Source organism: Pteropus alecto, unplaced genomic scaffold, assembly GCF_000325575.1.
Source record: "Pteropus alecto unplaced genomic scaffold, ASM32557v1 scaffold275, whole genome shotgun sequence".
Classification (NCBI taxonomy): Eukaryota; Metazoa; Chordata; class Mammalia; order Chiroptera; family Pteropodidae; genus Pteropus; species Pteropus alecto.
In genome coordinates this window covers 1,134,033-1,147,984 of record NW_006436301.1, presented here as the reverse complement: position 1 = coordinate 1,147,984, position 13,952 = coordinate 1,134,033, and the positions used below count along the sequence as shown (strand labels likewise).

The 13,952-nt window shown below is 38.3% G+C and overlaps 1 protein-coding gene and 1 pseudogene across 1 annotated transcript in view; both read left to right on the top strand.

Annotated features, from left to right (window-relative positions):
- Positions 1 to 3,044: 3,044 nt before the first annotated feature.
- The window catches only part of FMR1NB (FMR1 neighbor), a 40,053-nt gene continuing 29,145 nt past the window's right edge, over positions 3,045 to 13,952 (top strand). Inside the window, exon 1 of the mRNA XM_015590552.1 lies at positions 3,045 to 3,276. Coding sequence (XP_015446038.1) covers positions 3,045 to 3,276 — 232 coding nt within the window. The remainder of the gene's footprint in view (positions 3,277 to 13,952) is intronic.
- LOC112481058 lies at positions 10,732 to 10,850 on the top strand (annotated as a pseudogene).

Below are 13,952 nucleotides of genomic sequence, written 5' to 3'. Positions count from 1 at the left end.
CTGTGCTTTGTCATAGCAATTATCCAATAAAATATATTTATTCAGTGGATACTGTGTACGACTCTGTTTAGGTATTAAAATTAGATCAATAAACAAGACAAACAAGATCTCTGCTCTCATAGAGCTTATAGTCCAGTAGAGACACATAGCTTTCCTCAGGAAAAGAGGGAGTTTAATAGTTTCGTATGTTGTAAAGAGTTTGAGGAGGATAAATACTTCAGTGATCTTTGGATTTGAAAATCGGAAGGGTAGGGGGAGGGGAGAGGTAGACGGGGTAAAAGGGGTCACTATGTGGTGACAGAAAGAAATCTTACTAGGGGAGGTGAACACACAGTACAAATATATATATATATGCCTTACTGTAAACTAATAGGATTTCGTTAACCATTGTCATCATAAAAAATAATAAATAAATTTAAATTAAAAATAAAAGTAAATAAGTTAGTAAGTAAATAAATAAATAATACTTCTCATCAAGCACAAAAAACAAAAAGTAAGAAAATTGGAAGGTGAAAGAACCATGCAGCCGGTTTCATTCTAAGGATAATGGCCAAGAATTGTGATAGAAGGGAAGTCAGAGATTCAGATGCTTAAATATGAAGGTAGAAGAGAGAATTTCTTCGAAGTTAGTAGGCCCTTGAAATGAAACAGAAAATGAAGCAGGTAGTATAATCGGATAATGTAAACTCAAAAAGAGAGGAGATTGATCATAAGCATTGAAAACAGGGTCTGGGGTAGCAAAGTGGTCTAAAGAGTTAACCGACTCCTTCTGTTCACCCAGAAGTGGAAGGAGAGTTTCCAGGGTAGTGATGAATCCAGGGAGGGTTAATCCGTAGGAAGCCAAATTTCAGGTAATTACCAATGTATAAATCAGAAAGTGCTCAGTCACGATCTTAGGGATTTTGTCTCCCCTAGTTCTTGTTAGTGATTTGGGTTTCTAGCAGTATGATGTGGATTGCTCAGGAATATTGCACTGTTGTTGAACTGCCATGTCTTACCTCTTTACAACAAATCCAAATGCTACAGTCAAGTATGAGTCATAGCAAGTCAGAGCTGGAAGGAATCTTCACAATCAGGCTGTCCAGAGCCCATAATTTGCAGAAGGGCTCAGAGAGCACAACCCATGAGGTGGCTGAGAGCTGAGTTTCCAACCTGTGTCCTCTAGCCTAATCTCCCGTGACCTCAGGGCAGCTGCATGGTGCCTGGTCATACAATCATTTTGCATGTGTGTTACAACATGAACAAAGTTGCTGTTGGGTGGCAATTGTTCACGGGTCTCTTGAGTTTCTGCATGTCTTGGGAGAGCTTCTGTCCTTTGTCTTTGATCCAGTAGTCTTGCATCCTCTGCCAGCATCTATGAAACTGCAGCAGGCCACCTTATAACTCAGAAGTGGAGTAAAATCTCAGACGCTTCACAGTTCCTCACAGTTCTAAGCAGTAGTTTCAGAAGCTATTAATAGTGTTTTGTGAGACAGACATCTTCTGGTCAGTTTGGGAAAAACTGAGGCAAAAAATATATTAAAAGAAAGAAAACCGGATTCTTTTCTTGTCTGATCCTTTAATAAACTAAAGAGCATTATGAATTGCTCCTGGATGTGAGGTTGGGGTGGGGTGGGGTGGAGTGTACTACATTTCAAGAATTCTTTGCATAGGAAACCTTCTTTCCTTCTCCCTGTGGAGTGCCTACTAACATTAGAAAGAACGATACAATAAAATTAGTAGAAAGCCATTTGGAAAGCTAGAGTAAGACGAAGTAAAAATAAGGACGGAAATGCAGTTCAATGGCGTTCGTTTTGACATCCCTTGAAAACTAGAATGAGGTAGGCTAACAAGTATGCCAGTATCATCTACTTGGTCCTTGTGCAGGCTTGCCCAGACCAAACAAGTTAATGAGATTTCGTTCAAGGGTCAGATTTTAGAGCAAGAAGGGGCCTTAGAGACAATGCTAATGCTCTCATTTTACACATGCAGCAGGAGGGACCAGCAGGAAGAAGGCGCTTAGGACCATTCGATTCATTGGTGGCAAATGATGGGAATAAAATCTAAGTGTTCTGAGTCACTCTTTGGTGTTCCTCACACATTTTATTCTCATGTTTCCTATTGTTTCGTTTATTTGTAACTTATCTTTAAGGTCTCTGGAGGCAAATACCATTTTGTCTCACTTAAAAGCTCCTACTACAGTGTAATCTACCATATTCGCTATAGTCACTGTGCGCATCCAACGCTGTCCATTACAACTTTCTGCTGTGATGGAAATGCTCCATATTTGCACTGTCCAAAGTGAGAGAGAGAGAGAGAGAGAGAGAGAGAGAGAGAGAGCGAGAGGAGAGAGAGAGAGAGAGAAAGTGTGTTCGCGCGTGCGCGCGAGCGCCCGAGCGCGCACTCTGTTATGTGGGTGCTGGGACTGAGGAATTAATTTCTTAAGACCGTATAATTTTAATTAATTAAAATTGACATTTAAATAGCCCCATTTGGCTAGTGGCTACTGTAGCAAGCAAACGTAGGTGACCGTAGACGCTACAGTGTCTGTCATAGGACCGAATCTGAGGAGGAATTAATAGCCAAGGCTGGAGCCTGAATGCCAGTGAGGCCATTTTGTTGATCTGTGACAGGTAGACATGTTCCTGGCTGCAGGCCTCGAGCCCCATTCATTCACTCATTCAACAATTAACAAGCGCTAGAAGAGCCAGGCCTTGAGTGGGGGAGGATGCACAAAACTCCCTAACAGCCGTTAAAAGGGGGCGGGGCTTGGGGACGAGGGCTACCACTTGCCAGAGGAATACCACGCATGCGTCAGTTCTCAAGGGCTGGCACGTGCCGCTGAGGGGTGCCACGCATGCGCTAGATCCTCAGGGAGGGCTGTCACGTGCCTCTGAGGGTTACTACGCATGCGCCAGCGCACGAGGTCTTCTTCGTCTCTGGCCGCCGGCAGTAAAGCATCTTTTCAGCTAGTTGGAGTATGAGTCATGCCTTCCGAAGGGAGGTTGCTGAGAGGGAGGACCAGGTCGAAGACCAGGGCGTTGCGTGCGGCGCGCTCAAAGAAGATGATTTCTGAAGCTGAGGCGAGAATCGGTGAGGAGACCTCCGCGGTGCAATCGCATAAGCGGGGAAAGAGCCCGAAGAAGCAGGCCATCATGGCTGCCGCGCCTCACCCCAGCCGTAAGGAGTTCCTGAGCGGCCTGAAGCGCCGAACTCAGATGTGGTCCCAGAATCGCTTCAGGGTGGTCCTTCTCACCCTCCTCGTCCTGATGGGGCTGTGCTACTACATGAGTCCTGGTGAGTGTTTTTTCCTCGGCCGGGAGGCAGGCTACCGGGATAGCCTTCCGAGAGCCTGCCCTCGGCCCACCCCTCCACCCCTCCACCCCACAGGCCTCCCTCTCTCCCCTTCTCCCTTCATAATCGTGGACCTCATTCGGCTTTCCTCAGAAAGCAATCTGGCCCAGACTTTTCCTCATCGATCACTGACCTCCCTCACCTCCCCGCCTTTTTAGAAAAATAGAGGCGAAATTCACGTAACGTAAAATTATTTTACAGTGGACAGTGCATTTTAGTATATTTAAACGTTGCACAGCCACCACTTCTATTTCCAGATTATTTTCATCACTCCAAATGAAAACCCATATCCATTAATACCGCGGTTCCTCCCCATTTCCCAGCCCCTGGCCACCCCCAATCTTCTTTCTCTCTTTACGGATTGGCCTAGTTTAGACATTTTGTGGAAATGGTAACATATACTATTTATCCTCTTGTGTTTGGCTTATTTTACTCGACATAATGTTTTTGAGATTTATTCGTGTGGTGTGTATCAGGTCTTCATTCCTTTTTTATGGCCAAATAATATTTCGTTGTGTGGCTGTATTGAATTTTGTTTATCCATTTATCGCTTGATGGACATTTGGGTTATTTTCCGTTGTTGGCTATTATGAATAATATTGCTGTTCATGTTCAAGTTGTTGTGTCAACATGTTTTCAGGTTTTTTGGACATAGACCTAGGAGCGCAGTTGCTGGATTATATGGGAATTGACTGTTGAACTTTCTGAGGAAGTCCCAGACTGTTTCACAAAGTGGCTGTGCCATTTTACATTGTCACTATCAATGTACGAGGGTCCCAATTTCATCATTTGTTACCATCTCCACTTTTTTTTTCATTTTTATCATTCTAGCAGGTGTAAATTGGTTTCTTATTATGGTTTTCATTAGTATTTCCATATTGTCTAACGATGTTGAGCATCTTTTTATGTGCTTTTGGATATTTGTATATCTTCTTTGGAGAAATGTCTATTCAAGTCCTTTGACCATTTTTAAAAAATCATATAACATTCTATTTTTAATTTTAATTTTTATTAAATTTGTTGCAGTAAAATTGGTTAATCACATTATATAAATTTTAGGTGTACAGCATTATAATACAGTGTCTATATACTCAATTGTGTGCTCACCATCCGAGGTCTGGTTTCCTTTCGTTACTATATATTTACCCCTTTACCCTCGCCTTTGACCATTTTTAAATGGATTGTTTGTGGTTTTGTTATTGAGTTGTAAGAGTTTTTTATATATACTAGATATATGATTTATAAATATTTTCTCCATTCTGTAGGTTATCTTTTCACTTTCTTAATAATGTTTTATTTTGATGCACAAAAATTTTTAATTTTGAGAAAGTCCAATTTATCTATTTTTAAATTTTGTCTCTTGTGCCTTTGGGGTCATATCTAAGAAGCCATGAAATCATGAAGATCAATTTCTGTGTTTTGTTTGAAGAGTTTTATGGTTTTAGTCCGTATATTTAAGTTGTTGATCCATTTTGAGTTAATTTTTGTATATGGTGTGTTAAGGGTCCAACTTCATTTTTCTGCATGTGGATATCCAGTTGTCTCGGCACCATTTGTTGAAGAGACATTCTTCATTCCCTGCTGAATGATCTTGGCACCCTTGTTGAAAACAAGTTGACTATACATTTATGGGTTTATTTCTGGACTCTTAAGTTCTGTTCTGTAGGTCTGTGTGTCTATCCCTCTGTCAGCACTATACTCTTTTGATTACTGTAGCTTTGTAGTAAGTTGACAAATCGGCACATGTGAGTCCTCCAACTTTGTTCTTTATTCATATTGTTTTGAGTATTTAAGAGCCTTTGCAATTCTGTATAAATTCGAGGATCAGATTTTCCATTTATGCAAAAAGTCCATTGGAGTTTTGATAAGGATTGCGTTGAATCTGCAGATCACTTTGGGCAGTATTGCCATCTTAACAATATTAAGTCTTTCAATCTGGAACATTTGGATGTCTTTACATTTATTTATGTCTTCTTTAATTTATTTCAGCAATGTTTTGAAGTTTTCAAAAGTCTTTGACCTCCTTAGTTAAATTTGTTCCTTGATATTTTGTTTGTTTGGATGCTATTGTAAATGGAATAATTTTCTTAACTTCCTCTTCAGATTGTTCATGCCTGGTATATAGAAGCACAACTGATTTTTGCATGTTGATCTTGTACTCTGCAACTTTACTGAATTTGTTTATTAGCTCTAGTAGGTTTCATTGTGGACTTTTAAAAAAATATTCAATATGTAGAATTATGTTATCTGTGAATGGAGATTTATACTTCTTCCTTTACATTTGGGATGCCTTTTATTTCATTACAGTCTTAATTGCTTTGGCTAGAACTACCAGTACAATGTTGAATAGCACTGGAAAAAGAGGGCATCCTTGTCTTGTTCCTGATCTCAGGAGGAAAGCTTTCAGCCTTTATTATTGATTATGATGTTTTGTCAAATGCTTTTTCTGCATCAATTGAGATGATCATGTGAATATTTGTCCTTCATTCTATTAATGTGGTATATTACATTGATTTTCTATGTTGAACCACACTTGTATTTTTGGGATAAATCAGACTTAGCCATTGTGTATACTCTTTTCAATATGCTTTACTTTTGGTTTGTTAGTATTTTGTTGAGGCATTTTGCATTTATAATCATATGTGATATTGGTTTGTAGCTTTCTTTTCTTGTGTGTTTGGCTTTGGTACTGGGTTAATAATGGCATCATAGAATGAGTTGAGAAGTATTTCCTTTTATATTTGGAAGAGTATGAGAAGGATTGGAATTAATTCTTTAAATATTTGGTGGCAATCATCAGTGAAGCCATCTGCTCCTGGACTTTTGTTTAAGAGGGTTGCTTTTTTTTCTGCTTAGCAATATGAGGTTTTTCTTTTTTTAATTTTTAATTTTTCAATTAGAATTGCCATTCAACGCTATTTTATATTAGTTTCAGGTGTACAGCATAGTGGTTAGACATTTATATATTATTTAATTTATAAAGTGATCCCCTGGTTAGTCTAGTACCCATCTGGCACTATGCATAATTGTTAAAATATTATTGGCTATATTCCTCTGCTGTACTTCACATCTCTGTGGCTATTTTGTGACTACCAATTTGTACTTCTTAATTCCTTCACCATTTTCACCCAGCTCCCCAACCCCACTCCAGTCTGGCAGTCGCCCAGTTTGTTCTCTGTATCTATGAATCTATTTTTACCTTGTTTGTTTATTTTGCTACTTAGATTCCACATATAAGTGAAATGGTATTTGTCTTTCTCTGTCTGACTTATAATACCCAGGTTCATCCTGTCGTTGCAAAAAAAAAAATTTTTTTTTCATTTTTTATGGCTGAGTAATATTCTATTGTATATATGTACCACAACTTTTTTATCTAATCGTCTTTTGGTAGACACTTAGGTTGCTTCCATATCTTGGCTATTGGAAATAATGCTGCAGTGAACATAAAGGTGCATATATCTTTTCAAATGGATGTTTTGGATTTCTTTGGATAAATAACCCAGAAGTGGAATTGCTGGGTCATAAAGTAGTTCTATTTTTAATTTTTTGATGAACCTCTATACTGTTTTCCATAGTGGCTGTACCAGTTTGCAATCCCACCAACAGTGCACGAGGGTTACCTTTTCTCCAACACTTGTTTTCTGATTTATGGATGATAGCCATTCTGACAGGTGTGAAGTGATATCTCATTGTGGTTTATATTTGAGTTTCTCTGATGATTAGTGATGTTGAGCATCTTTTCATATGTCTATCAGTTATCTGTATGTCCTCTTTGGAGAAATACCTATTTAGGTCCTCTGCCCATTTTTTAATTGGATTGTTTGTTTTTGTTTTTTTGGTGTTGTATGAATTCTTTATAAGTTTTGGATATTAACCCTTTATCCGATATATCATTGGCAAATATTTTCTCTCATTCATTAGGTTGTCTTTTCCTTTTGTTGATTGTTTCCTTTGTTGTGCAAAAACTTTTTAGTTTGATGTAGTCCCTGTTAGGAAGTTTGATAAGTGTTTCAATTCCTTTAGTTGTTACAGGTCTTCCCTGAAAATCTTCCTTCCCTAACCTTCTTTCACAAACTACTAAATCCTCTCACTAACTCTTATAAATGCCTTTCTTTCCTTCACGAATAGCTTCTCTTCCTCATTTCTCCTAAAGGCTTCTTTTCATTACCTCCCATCATATACTAACCTCCCTCATCTCACCACTCAAAGTACTAACCTCTATCACTTCCTCTCTTAAAGCTCTTCTGCCTCTAAGTTCACCTTACTAACTCACCTTACCTCACCTGTCAAATTCCTTTCTTTATCACCTCCCTTAACAGAGATCTTTCCTTGCTCACCTACCCTCACAAAAGCCTTCCCTTCTTTCATGGTTACCTTCCCAGTCTCCTCTGACCTCACAATTGATTTCACTCTTTCACTCTTCCCTCCTAGGCCTCCTTCTCTCAAGTACTTGACTTACTTACCTCCTTTCTCAAAGTACTACCCTCTTTTATTTTTACTAATAAAGGCCTTCTCTTTGTCACCTCATTTCACAAATATCTTCCCTCTCTTACCCTCTCAAATGCCTTCCCTCCCTCATCACCACTCCAAAAGTTCTTCCTAATCTTCAGTCAAGGTCATTTCATTCTTCACCTTCCCACAGTGACTTTCTTTTACTCACCTTACAGGCCTTGTCACCCCTTACTCAAAAGCCTTTCTTCCTTATCTCACAAAGCCCTATACTCCCCTCATTCAAAAGTCTTCATTCTCTCACTTCCCTTTTAAAATGCCTTCATTCTCTTACTTCACATTGTCTTTCTCTCTCTGATTTACCTTTTTCACAAAGGCCTTCCCCCATCAGTCAAAACCCTTCCCTTCCTTATTTACCCTCATCTAGGCTTTCATTCAATGCCCCCCTCAGATGTCTCTTTCAGTCCTTCAAGGACTCCCCTTCTTCCCCCCACAGGTTTTTCCCCCTTTACCACCCAAAGTACTTTTTCTTTTCTCCCCAAAGTCTTCTTTTCTTCCTGCTAAGCGGTCTTGCTCCCTCAGTTGTTTCACTCAGTCTTTCCCAAATCCTCTTCCAACTCTTTCTTGCCCTGCTTCCACTCAAATACTTTTCCATTCTCTGTGGCCTGTTCTCCTTAGCTTCAAAATGACATTCTCTAAAGGGTCGTCTCTACCTTACCTCCCATGGTCTACTCTTCCTCCCAAACCCCTCACAGTGACATTCTATTTCCTCATCTGCATAAAGGCATTGACTTTATTAAAGTCTTCCTCCATCCCTCGAGTTCCAGCCTAAAGCCCAAAGGTCTTCCACTATCCCCACCTGTAATCTCAATGATTTCTCTCACCCTGTCCTCCCCAGAGACCTTCCATCCCCTAACCAAGGTCCTCTAACAGTCAAAGAAGGAGTCATAAATTGGGCAGAGGCATTGTAAGTAAAAGGAACAGAGATCTCTATCTGTTGTGTCACAACTGTATGGGTTTATAACTTTTTGTGAGTGGTGAAATTCAAAGTTAAATAAAATATATGCTATGCGTTCTTTTATCAAATATTTTAAATAAGTTAGAAAAGTATTATTTCTGCTCCTTAAAAATATTTTAAGATGCTTTTTAATTATGGTTTACAAACCATATTACTTCATATTATTCAGATTAATTTTTTTCTGCTCTTCATCTAAAATACCAAAATATTTCTGAATTACTTTTACTGTATTTTATATGTTAGTTACAAATACAAGAGCCTTACAAACTGAGAGCTTTCTCATTCTCTGAAAAAGTAAGTTAAAAAAACTATACATTTTGTTATTTTTTTCTTAGTCCCGTGAATTCTTCATTTCTCTATTTTTATTTTAAGTAGAACTCTTACAAAAAAAGAATTTTGCTATTCAGTGTGATTTATTTCCACAAGGACCTTTAACAATATAGATTTAACATATTTTTCCTAAAATAGCCCATAGTTCATTCTTTATATTGTCAGATTTCCCAGATTCCCAGGAGGTAATATGTGACTGGATAGATTAAATTTCATTTTTTCATTTAAAAAGATTTAATTTAATATAACTAAATACACTGTGTTATGGGTTGAATTATGTCCCTCCCCTACACAAAAAATGTTGACATTTTAACCCCAGTACCTCAAAATGTGACCTTATTTGGAGATAAGGCCTTTATAGAGGTAACTAAGTTAAAGTGGGCTCTTATGATTGTTGTCCTTATAAAAAAGGGACATTTGGACACAGAAGTAGAGATTTATAGAGGAAAGACTATATGAATAGACACAGGGATAAGACAGCCATCTACAAGCCAAGGAGAGAGGCTAACCAACCCTGTTGACATCCTAATTTTGGACTTTTAGCCTCTAGAATCGTAAAACAATAAATTTCCATTGTTTTGAGCCACCTAGTTTATGGTGCTTTGTTACAATGAACTTAGCAAACTAATATATACTGAGAAATAAGATAATTTGGCCATGGCCCTGGAATATCATGGTGAAAGCATGGACCTGGTCCTAGAGCTAAAATCCCCTTTCTCCTTCCTAGACAGACCCTTCTGAGTTCTCTTAGATTTAATGCCACCAAGGGTAATTGAGGTTGAGGGACCTGAGGTAACTCTGAAATATCTCCACTTTATATTGTCATTTGGACTCCCAAGCCACATTGTTTTTCAGGTTATATTTATGTAGAAGATGTATAGACTAGTGGCACACAGGATGAGGAAACTAGCAGACTGGAGACTGGGAGTTTGATCCCACCTTCTCCACCGGTTCTCTGTAACCAGTTGGGTTAGTCCTTATTGCATATCCTTTTCAGGGAGATAAAAAAGGAGAAATAAAGATTGAATAGGTAATATTTTCAGAATGCTTTATCTCCATGAACAAAACCAGGCGACTAGTTTCTGTATCATTATATTAGAATACTTCATTTCTCTGCTATCCTTGAGGAGAGGATGAGGCAGTACATATAGATAGAAGGTCTGACTGCCTGCCATGTACCTCATTAAGCACCCAGCTTGCTCTTGCTTTAACCATTTGTGCATGTGGTGTAGTTGAAGGAGTTAGGAGACAGGAGTTGTCTTAATTCTACCACTGACTCGATGTGTGACCTTTGATGGGTCACTTTAGAGAGCTAGGCTTCAGCGACCTTGTCTAAATAATTGAGATTTCACTAGATGGGTCTTTCTCCTGCCTCAGTCATTCGTATATCACCTTCGCAACTCTTAGTTATCTTAATGCTACCAGTTATTCATATTTTTCTTTAAACTGCCTCACTTTTTTACAAAAATATTTATTTTTAAAGGAAACTGCAGCATAGCTATAAATGAAAAATTGGTCATATTTGCTATCAAGAGAATTATTTATAAAAATAAATATCCTGAAAACAAAGTAATGTTATTAAATTTAAAATTATAAGCAATGTCTACAGCCATGCCACCCTGAACATGCCCGATCTTGTCTGATCTCGGAAGCTAAGCAGGGTTGGGCCTGGTTAGTACCTGGATGTGAGACCACCTAGGAATACCAGGTGCTGTAGGTGTTAAATAAAATAAAATTATAAACAATGAGAGACATATGAGAAAATATTTACTTCTTTTCCATTGTACTAAGTACTTCATGTATGGCTTAATTTAATCCTTACAGTCCTCCAAAATACATATTATGACCATTTTGCAGATGAGTAAACTGAGGCAAAGAGAAGTTTATTGACTTTCTCAAGTTTACCAACTAGGAAGTGGCAGAGCCAGGATGCAAATTCAGGTCTATTTGAGGCCAAAGCCCAGAAAGATGATAGTCTAGGTAGACCTTCAACTTACTAAAGCCCAAGCAGAATCCTTTCCAAGCTGATACCATAAGCTACTGCTCCCATTCAGTCAACTCATCTAAGAGACCTTGCTGCAAAGCAAGGCTGCAACATAATTTGCAAAACTAAAATGCAGGGCTTCTTATTCAAAATTTATTATGAATTTCAGGAACATTGAAGCAAAATTGGGGCCCTTCTAAGAACCAGACTCTGCAGATTGCACAGGTCACATGCACATGAAGTCTGCAGCTTTGAGTCTGTTTTCTTCTCTTTGAAAAATAGTTAGATTTTTAGTATTTTTTTCTAACAGGGAATTTTAAAAAAATAAAGATTCTTTGTGACAAGCAAATATAATTGGCTCTTTACCTTTTCTTGCTGCCATTTAAGAAATTTGGCTCCTAATATTTTGTTTGCTGAGGATGTTAATGACTTTACACATGCAAATTAGAGGCTTAGAGAACGGAATTATTCTGCACAAGAAAAGTGATGGGGAAGGGAAAAGAGGTTAGAGCCTAATAGGGTGGAAAGGAAGATCTGAGAAGACCTGGGTGCTGGTGGAGAGAGGAGAGGAGGACAATTGCTCCCAGGGATGAAGTAACAGGGATATTGTTTGATGATATGGTAGTTTTGATATACTAGTGGTATACATATTTTTGTACACTTTTAAAAATACATAAGGAACAAAGGTTAAATACATCTATAGATATTCAACTATGTTCCACCCACATTCAACTCATGTAATGCTGATGGTACTCACATCACACTTAGGGAAATACTGCTTAAGTTAATTTGTAAATAATTTTCTTTGTAGGGAAGAAACTAGGGGTAGAGGACAGGTTAAACATGTTGGAGACTTTTGGTTCAGGCCTTCACTGATGGTGCCTATCTGAGCAAATATTTAATTGCCTCCTCCATTTCAAATACCCATTGAAATGACCAAAAGTTCTATAATGGTTGAAAACCCAGAGAACCAAGAAGGATGCCATCTGCCATCAATATGCCATAAGTTTGGAAAGCTTTCTGAAAGATAGAAAGAAGGCCAGGCCAGACACTACTGAGAGAATTTGTAGCAACCTGTGTTTTACCTCAGGTTAAAGCCAACCCTATTAGACAAGGGCTGGAGCCTAAGGTACTCGAAATTGGGGATCAGTCTCTATCCTGGAGGGACCCCAGAGAGCACACCATTGCGGAAGATAGCCTAGAGCAGAGGTCCCCAAACCCCGGAGCCTCAGACTATATGTGGCCTATTAGGAACCGGGCTGCATAACAAGAAGTGAGCGGCTAAAACTTCATCTGTATTTGCAGCCGCTCCCCAGCGCTGGCATCACCACCTCAGCTCCACCTCAGATCCACCTCAGATCATCGGGCATTAGATTCTCACAGGAGCACCTGTCCTTGGTGCCAAAAAGGTTGGGGACCATTGGCCTAGAGTGAAGACTCAGGCTGCTGTGTGCTACTACCAGTCAACATTTCCTTTAGATGGTGTGCTGACAAGGGCATTGGGAAAGGTAGGCACTGAGTGAACAAATGTCTATGCAAAACATAGGTCCAGTTGAGGTTGCTTTCAACTGTAGCTCCTATCCTGTATGGCATAGGGCAGTAAGCCCTCTAATCTGGCAAAGTGTGCCTGGCAATATTTCTTTTCCCCTGTGCTGGAAATACTCTTCTCAGCCCTTTGTGTGCCAGGCTACTTCGAATCCTTTTTTTCCCTTAATTTAAATAACATCTCAGAGAGGCCAGCCCATATTTAAAGTAGATCCCCTACCTTATACTCTATTGGAATCCACTTCTTTCGTAGCACTTATTACAATTTGTAATTATTTAATTTGTTACTGTACTTCATTTTTTGTCTATTTTATCCACTCTATTGTAAGCTCACGAGGACAGGGATCTTATCTGATTTATTCACTGATATATCCCCAAAACCTATAATACAGTAAGCAATAAATACATATTTAATTGGATGAGCAGGAGTTAGTAAAAAAACAAACAGGACAAAATGCGTTATTTTTAATATTATCAAGATATGTAATATACAGTGAAGACAAAACTGTAATGAATGAACATTTATGCATAGGGTGGAAATATATAAAAGAAATGGTTTTAAAAATTTTAGAAGTGGACAAAATTGCAGTCATGGTGGGAGACTAATACATATCTTTTAGTCCTTGACAGAAAACATAAAGATATTGAGCATTCGAATAATACAATTTAGTTTGATCTAACATGTATAATAAAGTTCATATTCAAATAATAAAATTCATATCACAATAAAGTACCCTACAGGCTGAGAATACACATTCAAATGGATGTGTATGGAAGTTGGCCTCATCAAAATTTGAAAATGGACATTTTCATTGATATAAAAGACATTGAAAAATTATAAGTGAATAGTCTCATGATTTAATCCAAATAATTTTTTTAATTGAAGAAATGATTTAAACTTTTCCCCCTGTCTACCTCTCCTTCCCCTCTCCCTGCTCCACTCAGGTAACCACTAGTCCATTGTCCATGTCCATGAGTCTCTGTTTGTTTGCCCTGCTCATTTGTTGCTTTTAAGTTTATATCCCACATATAGTAATATCATCGTGATTTTCAACTTTTTCCGTCTGGCTTACTTCGCTTAGCATGATTATCTCAAGGTCCATCCATGTTGTCTCAAATGGCAGTATTTCATCTTTTCTTATGGCTGAGTAATATTCTATTGTATATGTGTACCAAATCTTCTTTATCCAATCATCTATTGAAGGACATTTTGGTTGTTTCCATGTCTTTGAAACTGTGAATAATACTGTAATGAATGTTAAAAGTATATAAAAAACTCATACACCTCAACAA